This window comes from Protopterus annectens, chromosome 9.part0 (assembly GCF_019279795.1).
Source record: "Protopterus annectens isolate FY-2018-M chromosome 9.part0, PAN1.0, whole genome shotgun sequence".
Taxonomy (NCBI): domain Eukaryota; kingdom Metazoa; phylum Chordata; order Ceratodontiformes; family Protopteridae; genus Protopterus; species Protopterus annectens.
Window position 1 is genome coordinate 1,027,127,697 of NC_056743.1, and position 19,167 is coordinate 1,027,146,863.

Below are 19,167 nucleotides of genomic sequence, written 5' to 3' on the forward strand. Positions count from 1 at the left end.
GATTTTTCAGAGGTTGAGAGGTATGGTTTGAGGATTTTTTGTTTTGTCATCTTTAATACATTGTGTAGCACTGTATGCTGAGCAACACATAAGAGGAAAGGCAGATGACTGTCCTGCCAATAACACTGTCATTGCAGTGTAGGAGACTGCTTTCAGATAAGGCACAAATCTAGTAATAGAATTCAATATTCATATACAGAATGCTAACGGATTCCAAGCTGCGAGAGAAAGCCAATAAAATTACAAGTTCACAGTATACAAATCAGTGATATGTGTGTGTCAGTGTTGGTGGAGAAAAAAATTAAAGAAATTATCTTTTGTGTATAGTCATGTCTGAAACATTAAGGGGGATGGGGCAGTCATTTACTCTGGTCATATCAACTTAGACTGCTACAAGGAGGAAGGCTTTTATTGTGATACTTTTATAACTGGGTGGAAATTCTCACACACTAAAAACTGGGAAAAGAGAACTTTATATTTTAGCAATAATTCACATTTGGGTATAGGTAATGAAGGATTTACCCATGGTTGGCATGGCCTGATCCTGAGGGTGAAACCAAGTGATCAAACAAAGCTAGTCCTAGGTAAATCCTACTTTAACAACATTAACATTAATAACAAGTAATAATTAATTACCTGAATTAAGTAATTGCTGTTACATGATCATATTACTTAAGAAATAGATATTCTATTTTTAAAAGAATAGCATTGTACAAGGGGGATTTTAATTCTCTTACATTTTCTAGCAAAGGTGTGAATGATGTTCTGAACATGCACATGTTAATGTTTACACAGTACATTGCTGTGATGCCACATTCATTTATCTTGTAATTACTACTTTCCATATTGTCTGTGGAAACAAAGCTGTAGGTATTTGAATTCACAGACTGCACAGAAAGCCGACTGAACAGCAGCAGTAGGTCTCTTATGTGTTTGACATTTTTTATATATTGGACATACTTTATTTTTTGTTTTATTACTGCTTGTTACACTACTTTTTTGAGTATGAATTGGATACTTCTGCAGTTCTACCCACTGTCTATGTGGAAAAGCATATCCATGTTTTGTTTGGTATTTTACCAGTACTGCATGCTTCAGTGTGTTGGAAGATGTTTTCCATGCAGTCTGTAGATCAGAATCTGCTGTGTGTATCTACTGACCACATGGAAAACAGTGCAGACAGTGAGTTTGACTGTTTTAGGTGCTGTTCATTATATTTTTTTGTGTTTCACCATTTTTACATTTGTTTTATTTTACATGTGACATAAAGCTTCTGCTTATACAGACTACTGGCAACGTTTTGTTTGGCATTTGCTTTTAGCGAGATTTTTTTTCCAGTCTGTAATTCTTCATTTACACTGGGCATGATGATTGGTCTCTTCAATCAGCATACATGTTTTAGAATACTAGTTAGGTTTTATTGTGCAATTAATAGTAATATGAAAAATGAAGCAATGAAATGGGTTAGTCACATTTAGTTTTAGAAATGTCAAATGAGCAGTACTATCATTTCATGTTTTGGGTACCACGTGTAAGTAGAGATATAGACTGATTAAGATCCAGATACACATGTGTAAGTCTACTTGAGTAGACTGAAATTCCATTAAATCAGATTTTATTTAACCGAGATGACAATACCAAAAATGTTGTTCAGCGAATGTTCACATCACCAGAATTTTAATCTGGGAAAGGAGGCAGTTGGCCAACATAAAAAACAAACACACTGCAGCATATCAAACCTACCCAAGTAGGGGGCTTCGCCCCACACCCCTCTAACTAAATATACCAACTCTGAGATTACACTGCAGTGGAGAAAAGGGCAAATTTCCCCATGTTGGCCAACTGCCTCCTTTACCAGATTAAAATTCCGGTGATGTGAACGTTCATTAAACTAAGGTTTCAGTATTGACGTCTCAGATGAGTAAAATTCAATGTAATAGAATTTCAGTCTACTCAACTAGACTCATGTATACATGCATACACATACATGATGGAGGTGTGCAATTTCAGCAAGTCCTCTGTGTGGCCCAGCTATGCTTCTATGTATCTCCATTAAATCCTTCTCCTTTGTTTTTATTATTCATTGTTGTCCCTTCTGCAGTTTTCTGTTTTAACTTCCTCCAATTAGCATTGTACATGCTATATTGAAAGCATATGAGGAAGTTGCGTCTCCTGCCAGACTGGGAAGTATAGTATCAAGAAGAGATATAAGTCCCCAATGGTTAGCTGCAGAGATGAGTAGATGGTGTCAGGCAGAACCTGGTTTAACCACTTAAGTCAAGGACAATACTGTCACCAAGGTTATGTTTCTTAACTGGAGGTGGGGGGAGTCACAAGGCCACTAGGAAAAATAGAAATCTGACAAAAAAATGTTACGTCAGCCACCACTGCATGACAGAATGTGCAACCATCATTTCAAGATACAAAGTGCAGCCACCACCTCATGGCAGAATGTATAACCATTACTGCAAGGCACAAAGTGCAGCCACCACCGCATGACAATGTGCAGCCACCACCGCATGGCAGAATGTGCAACCATCACTGCAAGACACAAAGTGCAGCCACCACCTCATGGCAGAATGTATAACCATTACTGCAAGGCACAAAGTGCAGCCACCACCGCATGACAATGTGCAGCCACCACCGCATGGCAGAATGTGCAACCATCACTGCAAGACACAAAGTGCAGCCTCCATTGCATGGCAGAAGGTACAACCACCACCGCATGGCAGAACATACAGCCGCCAATGCATGACAGTAGGTGCAGCCACAACTGCATGACACAAATTGCAACTACCACTGCATGATGGAAGGTGTAGCCACCACCACATGACAGAAGGTACAACCACCACCACATGGCAGAACGTGCAGCCGCCAATGCATGACAGAAGGTGCAGCCACAACTACATGACACAAAGTGCAACTACCATTGCATGATGGAAGGTGCAGCCACCACCAAATGACAGAAGGTACAACCACCACCACATGACAGAAGGTGCAGCCACAACTGCATAACAGAAAGTAAAAAATTATAATAAAATATTTTCATTAATATGCAACAATAATATAAGCTGACTATTGAGAACACACAAGAATGCCATTTCTTTTACTTTTTTTGTTTTGATTCCAGAATTAAATATTATCAAGTTTTTTTTTTTTTCAAATACCACCACAAATGCAAACATAAGCATATTAAAATGTTTCTAACATTAATTTACAGATACGCACACAAAGTAACCAAACAATAAATACACCAAATGTTTCTAAACTATATGATACATCTTTTACCCATTATGAGAGGAGTAGCAGATCCTGTTAAGATTTTTAGTTAAATCCAGGACTTTAACCATTTGTTTTCTAATATGAAAAATCAGGATCATATTACATACTATTTGGGTGGAATATTAGCCCCCTGTAAAATTCTACTACCTCTGATTTGGCAGTTGTTCCTTCTTGTAGCTGATTAAGGAATGGAGAAGACATAGTACACAGAACAAGTTGCTCTCCAGCATTTCCTCAAGAAGAAAATGACTTTGCACAAAAATGCCTCCTTTGTCATGAAATCAAACGGCGGACTTGAGTTCTGTGAATCAAAGCACATGGGTTCTAAAGATAAATGTATCTGAGCCAGAAATAAAACAAAAATCCACTGAATACAAGCAAACTGAAGATGAAAAATCATTTCATAATGTTGGTCCCATGATCTTTACCTCAGATGTCTTCAAATGCAGGAGCCTGTGAAATGCAGTTATTATTGGAACGCATAGTGAAAGGCAGACAGAATTTAGACTGATCACTGAAAATATTTACCAGGAAGACAAGGCAAAAAAGATTAAATAATGTGTATATAATGTAATACGGAGTTGCAGATATGTCTTTTAGATGAAGCCGTAACAAGGTATAGAAGGATACAAGAAAGATCATTTGTAATGTAGAAAAATGTTATTCCATTATAGCAGTACAGATCACATAAAACAGAGATTCTGGTTTAAATCCCCCTACAACTACCTTTTTATATGAGCTTTGAGCAATGGTTAGCATTTAATGCTGTCCTTCATTACGTTTGATCTTCCCGACTACTCCTGCTTAACCTCCTCCTTGTCTCCATATGGTGTCTGATACACTGTTGGTGTAATCTAAAGTATATCATCGTACAACAAACAGAGAAACATTTCATAAATATTAATTAGTCAGCTAAGGCCATTAAACCAACATTAACCCTGTTACAACTTCCTTTTCTCTAACATAAATTATCAAAACGTGGTATAAATTTTATTTTACATTAAGGATCAATGTGTGATCTCAGACTACTGGCTAGATAATGACATAGTGTACAATTTAATTACTTTTAATGGCAGGAATATATCTTCCAATTAATAATTATTCAGTGACAGCTGACAAGCTGGCATATGCAGCTTCCTCCCGACTATGAATTTATAAGGTAAATAGCAGCTGGAGGCCTGTCGAGTGGGCGGTTAAGCAATGACATATAACCTTTTCACTCATCTGATGCAAGAGGGTGTGACACACCTCTTACAACAGCAGCATTCCATGGTATAGACCAAGAGGATGTGCAATTACACTCCAAACTTATAGAATACACCCTGGCTGGAAACTGGCTTGGGGTAGCACATGTGGGAAAGCATATGCATGAATCTCCCAGGATGCATTGATGTGAGTGAAAACAAGGGATGTGGGTTAAAAGGTACACCCCTCCTTGATTTCAGGCCATGGTGACTTGCTCATTCTGCTCTACCTTGTGAACAAGGGCTTTCACCTGCAGTTCGGGGCATGACTTTCATAAATTGGAAGATGTATTCTTCAAAGAAATAACATTCTTCATTTTTTATAGATTTCCACTAAACACTCGAAAGCAATAAGATGGCATGAGAAAAGTCCGTTGATAATAGTGCCTCAATATTAGTAGGATAACAAATAGAAATGTGAGGTTTCTAGTGCTATACTGATACCCTGCATGAGAAAAACACTAATAAAAATAATTCATCAGCAATACTATTCAGAAATTTCTATGTAAAACGTGATGTCTCTTAAGTACTGCACTTCAAGTATTACAGATCAACAACAAAGAAATGCTTAGGAAAGAGCTTCTTACAAAGGAGAAAGACAGTTATCTTTGCATATCTTATATTAGAGGAAGAACATTGCTGCATATCCAGCAAAATGAAGCACAATAAAGGGAAAACCACTCTGGATAGCTTAGTGCACGTAACTCAGCTTTATTCCACAAAAGACATAAACGCTCAACAAAGTTTTCGTCTATCCAAATAGTTAAACTAGATCAGACGCCTCTGATGAACTGCTGGGTTGGACTGGTTCGTGGTGATTATTTTGGCACTGTTCTCCTTTCACTTTTTGGTTTATTGCTACACATGTCTTAAAATAAATGACAGGATGAAAGTTATCCTTTCTTCTTACACGCATGCATATTACACTATTATTCTACGTTGACAGAGTAATGGCAGTTTTTGCCTTCACACAAATCAATGTGGGATTTTTCATTTCTTCTTTGCTTTGCTTGATTGTATGCTGGAAAGGAAATATTTTCATGGGCAGGAGTCATGCATTAAAAAAAAAACGATGCACACACAGCTTGATTGCTGACTAAGTGTGACTGAAGCAAGATATCTGGCTGGTACAAGAGAAGGAAATATGTTCCAAGTTTGATCATACAAACTATTCTTTATAATAATAAATCATTAAAACTGATATACTCAGTTAATTTCATCAGTCTCCCTTCCCAGACAGCCAAGATGGTAGCCATTTGCATGGTTCACCAATCCAACCACAAGTGTCTATTGGGTGCTTTAATTAACCCCAGCCCCTAACATGACTGGCACATTACTTCTCAGCTCTTCATGCTACCAGATTTTGTTGTGGTGGTGGGTATTTGTCTATGCATATGTTTGTGTGTGTGTGTGTGTGTGTGTGTGTGTGTGTGTGTGTGTGTGTGTGTGTGTGTGTGTGTGTGTGTGTGTGTGTGTGTGTCCCCGTGGGGGGGTAATTATGGTGGAGACATTTTTTGACTACACTTAGGTAATATTAGAACAATTATTTCAACATTGTGTCACATGGGGTGGGTTTAGCATAATGGTTATGGTTTTTACCTCATAAATACAGGGCACAGGGTTTAGTTCTGGTCATGGGTTATTGGGTAGGCTTAAAATGGCCCTTCAAAGCAGTTAGCCTAGTATTCACCTATGCATTTATGAACATCTCATCTCTTCTTTGTGGAAGAGGTGACATCTGCAGTTATATAGAGATTATCTGATCAATATTTATTTAACTCTGTGGCTATCAGTAAATTCATTGTTATTGAGAATGACATTCTGACTTCAAATACATGAAATTAAATGAAATAAATTAAAATAATGAAAGCTTAAGCCTTACATTGTGGTAGACTTTACTTGTATTCAACATGCTTGCATACTTTTGCAGCCAAAAGTTGTGTGGGATACAATGATTTCACAACTTTCATATAGCCTATTATTGATTAGAAAAAAAAAATAAATAAAACTGAAAGTTCATGGGGTGCAATGCATCTTGGGAGTATCCCTTTTTATCTCACTTCCAAGCCTGACAGTGATAAGTCAGAGTATGAGAGACGGCATACAAATTGAATATCATATAATGATAATGATTGCCCCTGTCACCACCTATTCCTATGTTTGCAAAGCTGTACCATGAAGGTTAAAAGCGAGTGTTAGACACTAGGCAAGTGTAAGAATGCACATTCCATTTCCCACTTAGGATGACCAACTTCCAGGCAGTGGTGATGTGTCATTGTGACAAGACAACGGTCTGAGACTGGTACCAGAATAATTTAATTGAGTGGCAGGGATTCTCCCACATGCTGTTTACTGTGGTGTGAGGGACTACAAATTTAAACAAAAAAATCTTACTTTGCAAGATGTTACTGTAAGACCATGGAGTCAGAAAACATGCTTTCTTTCTGTACTTGGCACTCTGGCACTTTAACTGCTACTAATCATGGGTAAGATTCAAGAAAGTGTATATATGTTTACATTAATCAACATAGAGACCACTTGATTGCTAAGTATGAATGAAGGAAGATCCCTGGTACAAGAGCAGGAAATATCTGCCATGTTTGATCATACAAACTATTATTTATAATAAATCAGAAAACTGGTTTTCTTCAAAGAAATAATATGCATCTGTTTTTATCTGTTTTTGCAGAATTCTAATGAATACTCAAACATACTAAGATGGCATGAGGCTTCAGGATGAGTTACCCTATTCTCTCAGGAAGTGCAACTGAATCCTACAAGTCATATCTCAGTATGCCATGGCGTATAATGTAACACAGTGGCACTACTCTATAGCAAGGCTGTCAAGTGAATATTTTCCCACCTACATGTGATATACAGTCTAATCAGGTGCATCTGTCCATAGGCGTCAAATCATGTGTCTTCATCTGTGCTTTTCTGTGTTTAAGGAAAGTCAAATACATTCTTGAGGATGCATCCCGAGTACTTTCTTGCAAGCTGTTTTATTAAATTTACATGCAAAAAAATGCTCTAGAACTGCTGTAAATAGTTCTTTGAAATCAGTACTTGTACAGGTTTCCCACAGTTGAGAATAAAACTTTATACAGAATAATACTCCTGCCACTCATTTACTAACAAGACATAGCTCAAATACTTCAAAAACCAAGCATCCCTGCTCTCCAAAAAAACATCAGCAAATTTAGTTATTAATTAGTGAGAATGCCATCCTGACTCTAAAGTAATAAATAAATAAAATTAGCAGCACAGTAACTATACTGCATACACACAAAGATGGAATATACTTTAGTTGTAAAGACACTGCTGAAAATCTGGAATCCTAGGTTTGAGTCCTGTCATCTTCACTTTCATAATGTGTGACTTCAAACAAGTCATTTAACTTTGTACTACCAGTTCACCTGAAAAAAAAAATAACCATTTGCTTCTGTAATGTACTCCAATGATAAAATAAAAGTACAATTAAATTATATAGTAAGAGCCTGCATAGATTAAATGTATTATGGCTAGGAACCAGTACATACTTAAGAAATCCACTTTAGATGTGGAAAATTTTAAACATTTATTGAATATCTCCTTTAAGCTCTATAGAATGCCCTATGATGATGCCATGCACATAACCCCATAAAGGTAAAAAATTACAGTGTGTTTGTTATTGTTGATTTTTCACTGTTAATTTTAGTCTTCTAAATGTAATGCAGTATTTCTTTAAGACAAGACTTTCAAATCCTATGCAGAAATTCACTGTACATCAAGTTTATTACATAAGCAAGCCATTAACCAAGACAGAAAGGAAATGGGTAAGCAATCGGTTTTGTAATACTTGATGTGTGACAGACATATTACAGAAATAAAGGAGAGTCACTGTGGAAACTAATGCATGTACTCAAGTGGAATATCAATGGGGACAGAGGCAGATTTGTTCATCTTTCTCTGTCACATACAATAACATTCAGTTCTGTGATATGCAGGTATGTCATTAAGGTTGAACCCAATGATACATGTAAAGATTTCCAAAGCTTACAAAGCGATCAGGCATTACAAAGAAAGGACACTTGCTTTGTGCTTACATTTAATTTGAAGGGCCAATCAGTGCGGTGCTTATGCTGCTGGAATGGTGAAGATACCTATCACTGATTATTATTGGGATCACTTACAGCTTTTGACATCACAATGTCTCCCTTCTTATTATTATCAGAATAAAGGGCATGCAGTCAAACAAAATACTTTAGTATGAGGTTGTTTTATATGGTGGAGATATATAAGCAACAAAACTGATGACCCGGGTTTGAATCCACTGAATGTCTGTCTGTATATTGTGTGACAGAGCAATCTCAACTTATCTTGTTTCTACATCTCCCTTTCGGTGCTACTGCATGAGGTCTTAGTAATGTCAGCTACCTGGTAAAAAATGAAATAAATACAATTACTTTAAAATGCAATAGCCATTGTTGGTAAGTAATTCCTCTCTTCTTAGATCCTGAACACCTAGTCCTGCATTTAATGAATTCAGTAGTGTGAATTTTAGTGTCAACAAGCAGCTAAGAACATGCTTTTTATTGTCATGACATACCAGGAAGAAAATGCAGTCTGTTTGTTTATGCTATAGTACAACCTGAATCCTGTCACCTTCACATCATGGCTGACTCTGTTTACTACAGGGAACGTCATGCTAAAGTCTTCATACAACCTTAACTAGCCAAGCCTGCCCTAAAACTACAGAGAATGAGTGACCACCAAGCCACTGGGCTAAGCATATGTTTGTGCACTTCTGCCATGTAAGAGTTAAACACTAACTTGGTGTTTTTTTTTCTCCTGTGATTCTTCATGCTGGAATACAATGTCAGTCTTTAAGAAGTGATACTTCCCAGAATGCATACTGCTAAGCCTCACACCACAAATACTAGCATCTGTCACATCACAGCATATCTTTCAAAATACTCATACCCTAATGTGCCATCCAAATGCCCTCTTCCTGCAGCCATGACTTTTACACAGCAGAGCTTCAAGTTAGACAGCTTACACTGCATTTACTGTCCCATGGCTATGAAAGTATAAATGCAGTTCAGCACAAATGCACTTGATGCTTTAAATAAGATATGAAGGAAATATATAAAATGGACTATAGCTTAGAATAAATTATATATATAATTTTATAACACTAAGTGACTGGAAGTGACTTTAGGTCTATTTATGTTATACTTTGTAGTAGTAGCTCATAATGTGGCACCCACTTTTAAGAAGAAACATGTAAAAATACATAGAGGAGACTCACTGTTGAGAAGTTATGGGGTCCACACAAATCTCCCTGGAATTTGCATTCTAACAACATTTCCTCAATCTGATGTCCGAGGCGGTCTATAAGGTGAAACATAACATTGTCCTTATCCCTAGGGGGCAGGTAGAATGAGAAATCCAAGAACTTCTCCAACCACTTCCAGCGCTCATCATTCAAAATCTCTCTAGCTACTGGTCGAACCTTCAGCTTCTCATCAAGTAATCCAAGCCAGTAGCCAGTCAAGTATAGGTCTGACTTGGTCATCCGTCGCAATAGTAGCAAGTTGTTGTTACATATAGTGACAGCCGGGAATGTCAGGTTCTTAGCATATACTACATGGACCTTAGTATGAACTGGGGACGACAGAAGATACCTAAGTCTGTTTGAAGACCATGTGAAAAGAAGACCTAGAGATATCATAAACGCCAACAACCATATGATCCGGCGTGAGCAGGAGAGCCGTCCTGAGAAAATGTACTTAATCCCATGGAAAGTGCTGTGATTCAGTAAAATCCTGGTAAATTCCTGTAGAGAATCTTTCTCTTTGGACAGGTGGCCCATATTATTTAAGTGTCTCCAGCACTGGGACCCTTCCCATTATTTGGAAAGACAGATAAAAACCACTACCTTCACAGCAATACAACTGTACAGAAGGAAAGAGAAAAGACACGCACAAAACAAATTGAAGGGAAAGAAAAGATAGAAAGGGAGAAAGGAAGAGTGTGAGGGAGGGTGACAGAGACAGGCAGAAAGATGGGGAGGCTGCTTTCAATGCAGCTTTTCTCTCCTAGAGTCAGTAGCTTGTTTTTCATCTAAGAGGAGAAATATCAAGAAATCCAGGAGTTCAACTGTGGATGGCACTTAAAAAGTGCAAGTCTTGAAACCCCCCAGCAGCTTTCGGTCATCCTGTTCCATCACTGCACGGAACTCCCAACTGCAGCTTCTCTCTCGTCGCTTAGCTCTTCTGGGCTCCACTTGTTGGGATAGCTCATGCAGACAGGTTGAACAAAATAGCAGCCTGCAAACACAGCAGTGGAGAATATAGCTAGAGGTTTGGTGCCCTCTTGCAGTAAGTCTGTGTAATTGCATCACTGTTTATAGTGGCAGGCTGAAGAAAGCCAGCAATGAATACAACAGTGCTTGCTGATTAATCAGCAAATAACAGCAAACCAATTCCATTGTAAATAAAAATCTATTTTATTGATATCTATCTAGATATGCTTTGAAAATGTTCAGCTTCTATGCTATTCGATCAAATGACAAAATGGTTATATTTATACTTTTTGTCAAATTACTTACAGCTCTGGTGATGGTGTAATTTCTTTCTGTTTCTCAACTCTGACCAATTCTGTTTTTTATTCTTTTGTTTTGATTTTATAGTTAATTATACTGCTAATTTTTTTATTTGGCAGTTAGCTTATGCAGATGTGTTTAACAGATACTTTTATGATAAACAGTATACTACAAATGAAGGGATCTAAATCATTTAATTTAGAAAATTAAATCTATAAGCTGTTAAAACAGCTGCATCTTGCAGTCTAAGGAATGACTCCCTCAGTGTCCATTTTCTGACATTGTGACTCTGTGCAAATGAATTAACCAGACTGAGCTCCTGTTTATCCCTGAAAATGGACACTTGTATACAGTGGGCTCAACCAGTTAAAAATGAAATAAATCAGTAATAATATGTATGCTTAGGGGAACAGTAGTGGATTCAGTCAAGAAATACAAGACACATGTGAATTACAGAAACACTGTTGAATCAAAAAGAATCACAGATTAAGAAGGCTGTATTTAGATACTGTGGGCAGATATAATGGGACAGAACAGGTGGGCTATGGTGGTGTAATTTGATGACAAGTGCTGTATCTCTACTACACAGTCTAGTTCAGTGCCTTGTAAAATTAATGAAAACAAAATTGAACAGGTAGCTGCCAAATGCGTTGCATTTCAATTTAAGAAGTGATTTTTTTTTCAAGTTTAATAGTTAATTAACCAGGACACTTTACAGTTAGCAAAATACTTTTGTTTATACACATAACAATTATACAGAAGGAGAGAGAAAGAAATGACGTATTTCCATTTGATCTGCACTATACTGGTTATCACACTACCTTTATTACATCTCAAGAGGACAAATACATTGCTGCATACAGAACACCAAAAGGTCAAACAGGACAACGTGATCAGCACTTGTTCAGAACTTGTTGTAACCACTAAATAAGCTACTAATTACTATAGCACTCAACCTTCCTCATTACCTAGAGGAAAACAGTTTTGGTGCTTACTTTTCTCACTTATCTAGAGGAAAACAGTTTTCTTATTCAGGCATGTCCAAGGGTCAGCTCCCAGTGTTCTCTCCTGTCTATCTGATGAATCTGGGCATCTACGGGCAATGTAGAAATTGCCTCATGTACACAGACAACCCTCTCCTCCTACCACCCAACACTACAACCTGTGAGAGATGCACTTATCTAGCCAAACTAGAGGTAAAGCTCTCTCCAATCAAGACTGAACTTGACAGTCAAGAGGAGAAGGTAAACACTTGCACTACACCACACTCATCACTCATCACCACTAAACCTACACCACCAAAATCCACACATAGAAACACAAAAACATTCATGGAGGCTCTCAATAATAATCTGCTCAAGCAACAGAGACCTCCAAAGCAGAAATGCAAGCAACCTCCACCCCCCAACACAACCCAAATGACACATAGCCCGCAGACTCAGTCTGCCACTCAACCACAGCCAGTAAGGCAAAACAACGTACCCAACACACTAGTCATAGGTGACTCTATAGTCAGGCACACTGATGTCCCACTCACCAGGCTAAACAAGGAGAAGGCTACTGTCAGCTGCCTGTCGAGTGCCCAGGATTCACCACATAACCCACGCACTCAGGTCACTCCACAAGTACAAATATGACTCTGTCATTGTCCATGTTGGTGTGAACGACCTGAGACGTATCTCCTTGGACTACATGAAAAGAGACATGGAAGAGCTCTCTGATCTTGTAGCCTAGGAAGGTATAACCCTAGCCCTTAGTAGCATTCTGTCATCACCCAGAATGATACCGCAGTACAAGGACAAAATGATTGACTTCAACAATTGGCTAAGCTTCTGGTGTCATTCTAAAGGGATCCAGTATCTGTCTGCCTGGGATGACATGGTTGACAGACCACGATGCTTTGCCAGAGATGGCCTGCACCTGTCACCCCTGGGATTCCGGATACTGGCTAAAGTTCTTGCTGCCCCTATAGAGCCTTTTTTAGGCAAGGGTCAAATGACAAACTCACCACCGTAACAGGAACAGGCAAGCAAAAACTGAAGGTGATACTACTCAATGCTAGAAGTCTAAATCTCAAAATGCACTCACTTGAGGCACTCCTTAAAATGGAGAACATCGATATCTGTGCAGTGACTGAGACTTGGTTCAAGGCTCCAGAGAGCGCCCCTGCACTACCAGGCTATAACTCATACCACACTTTTCAGCCATGTAACCTGGCCCGGAACACCAAAGGCAGAGGTGTGTCCATATTCATTAAGGATATCCACACCTCCAGGCTAGTTGCTCAGCATAATGCATCTGAGGTTATCCAAGTGTAACCAACTCTGGGCAAAACTGCAATCCAAATTGTAGCTTGCTACAGATCCCCCAGCATGCCCCAGGATTCCCATTCCTCTTTTCTTGATGTACTGGAAAATATTAGGGTTCAACCAAACACCCTAATAATGGGCAGTTTCAACTACCCCACCATTAACTGGGAAAACTACTTATGCACACACAAAAAATCGAATAATAAACCACAAAAACACCAAAATGGGTAGAGCTGAAATGTCTTTTACTGCACAAATCCGGTTCCTCGGCTATTTGCCTTCAACGGACAATTAGTGCAAAGTGCAATCCACTTAAATCCATTTCAAAAACTCCAATCACATTCATTTAATCATAACTTACTCCATTCTGTTAGCATTTTATCTCAATTATTACATTATTAAATATTTTTTAAAATAAATATTAAGAATATAAACTAAAATTTTTAAACAATATATAAACCTTAGAATTTCTTTAATAGATATATATATATATATATATATATACATACACAAAATGCCTCAACACATAAACATATATGTATGTATACCAAATACCTGGACAGAAAGTTGTCTAGCCATTATGCAAAACATCCTAACATAAAATATTCTACAAGACTGTGAAGCCAAAATAAATATAATCCTAATGCACTTAATTCACTTGAAAATTGAGACCCCTGGGTGAAAGTGTCCTATAATTCAATATAAATTTGCTCTCCAACTCCAACAATTTTCTAACTACATCACCACCCCTCTGAAAGGATGGCTGGGCCAGGACAGAATAGAAAAAGCCTGAAGTATTTCCCTGATGAACTTTCAAAAAATGTTCAGCAACCGGGCTTTTTAAATTACCATTACGAACATCCCCAAGATGTTCCAGAATCCTAATTTTTACAGCCCTTTTCGTCTGCCCTATATACCACTTGGTTTTAGCACAATTACACCCAATGATATAAACCACAGCACACGAGAGACAACTAAACCTTCCCCTATACATAAATTTTTTACCATTAATATGTTCTCCCATGAAATTCTTAACATAAGCACACACTTTACAATGACCACACTTGAACATGTCCAAAGGGACCTGACCCTGGGCCATGTTCAAAAGTTCCTTTAAATTAGCATATAGTCCATAAGAAAATTTCAAATAATCAGGAAACAATTTCCCCACATATGCATCTCCACTAACTAAATGCCAAGAATACAAAATGATCCTGCTCATAATTTCTGAAAACCCAGAATATTTGGAGACGAAAAATATTTCCTTCCTTCCTGTCTTCTGGATCTTCCATTAGCTTGATAACTCATCCTCCCTCCCTCTGTACACACGTTTATTATTACAAGCCTCCATTAAGGCTTTATTTAATACCTTCTCATCATAACCTCTAGTACTCAACCTCTTTTTAACATCCAATAAAAACTCCATTCTACAAGAGTCATCAGAGGCATTATGAGAAATATGCCTAAATTCACCCAAAGGTAAGGAGTCCACTAAATGAGGGGGATGCATACTAGATGCATGTAGAAAATTATTAACCACAATTAACTTTCTATAAGGTCTAAACTGAATTTTCTTGCTACCTTTGAAGTCAACATAAAACTCTACATCCAAAAATACCACTTTAACATCCCCTTTCATCACTGAAAACTTCAAACCATGCTCAGTGGCATTCAAGCAGGAAAAAATTCATCAGACCTTACCGACTCTCCTCTACATAGGAAAATCAAACTGTCTATGTATCTTTTAAAAGACAACATGCTGCTGAAAAAAGATTGCTACCATAAATTAACTTTTTTTTTCAAAATAGCCCGTGTAAAGAATGGCATACGTGGGTGGGAGCATAAGGTGCTCCCATAGCCGTCCCCCTGTGTTGCAAAAAGAAATACTTTTCAAAAACAAAATAATTGTGCCTTAAACAAAATTCTAAGAGTCGAGTAACATAAGCTGTCTTCGGACCTTCACCCATAATATCCAAGATTGCCTCCAGACGCCACCTCAATTCAATGTTAGTGTACAATGAATTCACATCTACCACCACCCAGTAATAATCATCACACCAAGAAATGTTCTTAACCTCCTCGCAAAGTTCTGCTGTATTTTTCACATGTGCTGGCACCCTGGCCAGAAATTTCTTCAAAAAGAAATCAATAAATATGCCTACATTCTCCAAATAAGAGCCTATCCCCGAAACTATAGGTCTTCCCAGGGGATCAAGAAGGCTCTTATGCATCTTAGGAGGAGGATAGAAAAAAGGATCAATAGGTTTCTCCTTTTATAACTTCTTTACATTCTCTTTACTAAAGAAACCCAACCTTTCACCCCGCTCTAAAAGATCTAACAGTTGTTCATTATATTCCTGCACTGGGTTTGCATTAAGCTTCAAATAATCCTTCTGCTTCAACAATAAATCAAACACCATTTTATTATATTGCGTTCTTGACATGATGACCCAATTGCCCCCCTAATCTGCTTGCTTAAACACCACATTCGAAAGTTGAGCCCTAAGTGAATTCAATTCCTCGCATTCACATTTAGAAATATTAAATCTTTTTTCTTTTTAACAAACTTAAAATATTCAAATTCAGCTTTCCTACACACCACTTGTTCAAACAACAATACTGCTGGAGACAATTTAGGAGGCATAAATTTACTGGGTACTGGTAGGGTCGGGACAGACAATCTTCCATAGCCAGCAGTGGTCCAACCATAAGCTAATCACCCTAGATATCCACATCCTGCCCCCCCCCCCCATTAAGGAAACCACAGTAAAAAATTTCTCCAAAGCCAACTTCATGTGCCTTAAGACGGAAGTGGTGAACTTCATGACACCCATGCAGAAGGACAATACAGTTACGACTATTGAATCCTAAACAATTGCACTTTATAAGCACTTACACGAGTGCATGGATCGTGCTATCCCAAACAGAACCAAGATGCTATCCCCCAAAAAAAGGAAGCCAATCTGGTGGTCCCCTGCCATAAACAAACTGTAAAACAGAAGGAAGAAACTGTTGCAAAAGAGAGTAAAATCCCATGAGTGGAGGAGCTCCCTGGTCAGCCTCAGTAAGAAGCTGCGATCCCTCATAAAATCCTCCAAAGCTAGTTACGAAAACAAAGCCACCACTGATTCTAAAGACAACCACAAAGCATTCTATAGCTATGTCAAGAATCTCAATGGAAACACTCAGATCTGCTCTGAGTTACAGCACAATGGCACTAAATATACAGACCCAACTGATATTGCCAACATCCTGGCAGATAGGTTCAGTGCTAACTTTACCCCTCTCTCACCCCCTAAAAGGCCCATCTTTATACCGGAAGAATGCAGTTCCTGTAATCACAGCTGCACAGGTAAAAAAACACACTCTCCAAAGCCAAGAACACAGCATCCATGGGACAACATCCCTGGCTGCATTCTACACTAACTACAGACTGAACTGGCACCCCACCTAAGTATGATGTTCAATCATAGCCCCACCTCAGGCTTTGTGCCCACTGAATGGCGCACAGCGATGGGTATCCCACTCCACAAAGGGGGAACCACCACGGACCCCAGGAACTACTGCCCCATTAGGCTAATGAACTTGGTCTGCAATGCCATGGAACGTGTCATCATGGAACTTATAAACAAAGACATTGGTAATCTCCAAACTCTGGACCCCACCCAGTTCAGGTTTGTAAAGGGCAGATCATGTCTCCTAAACCTGATAGACTTATTTGAAGCAGTCACCAAAGCTGTAGACGAGGGAAAGGTGGTTCACACAGCCTATCTAGATCTTGCCAAGGCTTTTGACACCATTCCCCACTCTGGAATTATAGATAAACTCACTAAATTAGGTATAAATCCCTATGTTACCAGATGGGTTGCCAACTGGCTCACTGACAGAACCCACACTGTGAAAGTAGCAGACTCCAAATCCGACTTCAGACCAGTGACAAGTGGAGTAACACAGGGTTCAGTCCTGGGTCCTCTCCTGTTTGGTATCTACTTTTCTGAAGTACAGGCTAACACAGATCATCTTTGGCTAATGAAGCTCACAGATGACTGCAAATTAGGAGCCATAATCGAAACACCTAACGATGTGGACATCCTACAAAAGGGCCTCACTGTGACAGATGCCTAGTGTCAAAGCCATGGCCTCAAACTCAATGCCAAAAAGTGCATTGTCATCCCCTTTGGTAAAAACTCTGTAAATAGGCGGTAGTATACTTAACACCGAAAGTGTGATAAGAGACCTTGGGACACAGGTGGACAGTAGTCTCTCCTTTGATAATCACATCCCCACAGTAGTCAGGAAATCCTTCTACGTGGCACACCTCATCAGAAAAGGATTCTCATCCAGAGAAAAAGAGGTCATTGTTCCCCTCTACTCATCACTCATTAGACCCATTATAGAGTACAATGCCCCTTTTGGTATGTACCTCAAAAGACATCTACAACAACTGGAAAGGCTGGAGAAATACTTCACAAAGAGGATTACCGACCTCAAACAGATGTCCTACGCAGACCGTCTAAAATAACTCCAGCTTTACTCCATCGCATATCGCCTACTCAGAGGTGATTTCTGCCTAACATACAAAGCTATGTCAAACCCAGAGCTGTTGGACATGCTCCACTTAAAGAAATCCCAATCCATCCGAGCTACATGCTCTAGAGACCTAAACCTTGTCACCACAATAAACAGAACATGCCGGAGGGATATATTCTTGTCCCAGAGACTTCCCATCCTCTGGAATAAACTACCTATCTATATCAAACAAAGCTCCTCATTAGCACTCCAAGAAAAATCTTGATGATTGAATGGGAAATAGGAAATTCACCCCAGGGATCACTTCTGTGGCTCTGCTCGACAGTGGCACAGGAAAATAATTTTCTTGGGTGGCAAAAGCCAGGGTACCTTTTTGGCTGGGCTTGTATAGGCCCTAGGGACAATAGCCTAGTACCTACCTATGAACTTTAATAAGAAATTCAAAGTTCAAGATAAAAGCAGCAGTGATAAGTCCAGCATTTGAGGTTTGGTAGTTGAGAAACTTCTAGATGCAAAACTATAGAGAAAGGCAACTTATATCATGTAAAGGAGGGGCTCATCAAATATTCTTAATGGAAGAGTGTTTCTTCTTAGCAATTTGTATCTGCTAGCTTAACCATTTAATAGCAAAGATGATGCCCACTTTTTCTCATGCTAAGACATCTCCATGCAAACTATAATTTTTTACCACATATAAATCTTTGGTTCATCAACATGCACTTTGAAAGCTTTAAACTTTATATGTTTTTCATTGTAAAGCATTCATAAGCAGTGAAATACTGTGTTTACCATTTTGAGCTATCATGGTAATTTTCTAACTAGAAAGGTCTGTTAAAGCTAGTAGGCCTTCAGTGACATCAGAGTGCATAGGTTCATAGGTGTTTACTAGGCTAACGACCACAAGGGCTTTTTTAAGCCTAGCCATGCATCCCAAATCTTTGACAAGTTCTAGTACCCTTGTAAGTGTAAGCAGGGGCTTGGGTGATGAAACATTTACAAGCAAGGGCCTGGGAAATGAACCATTTTCAGGCTGTCTGTGTCGCTCATGTCCATTAGAGACATAGGTGCAAGCCAGGGATGAATTTCCTGTTCCCAATCCAATTGTCTAAGTTACACTTGAATTGGGTTAGGGAGGAACTCTGCTTCACATGGATAAGAAACCTTTTCCACAGACTGGGTAGTCTCTGCGATACATACCTATCTCTCCAGCAGGTCC

General features: G+C 38.7%; 1 protein-coding gene across 1 annotated transcript in view; it reads right to left on the minus strand.

The window, feature by feature from the left end:
* The window catches only part of ASIC1 (acid sensing ion channel subunit 1), a 1,036,985-nt gene extending 1,026,199 nt beyond the window's left edge, over nt 1-10,786 (minus strand). Inside the window, exon 1 of the mRNA XM_044083819.1 lies at nt 9,817-10,786. Coding sequence (XP_043939754.1) covers nt 9,817-10,380 — 564 coding nt within the window. The 5' untranslated portion in view covers nt 10,381-10,786. The remainder of the gene's footprint in view (nt 1-9,816) is intronic.
* Nucleotides 10,787-19,167: the final 8,381 nt, after the last annotated feature.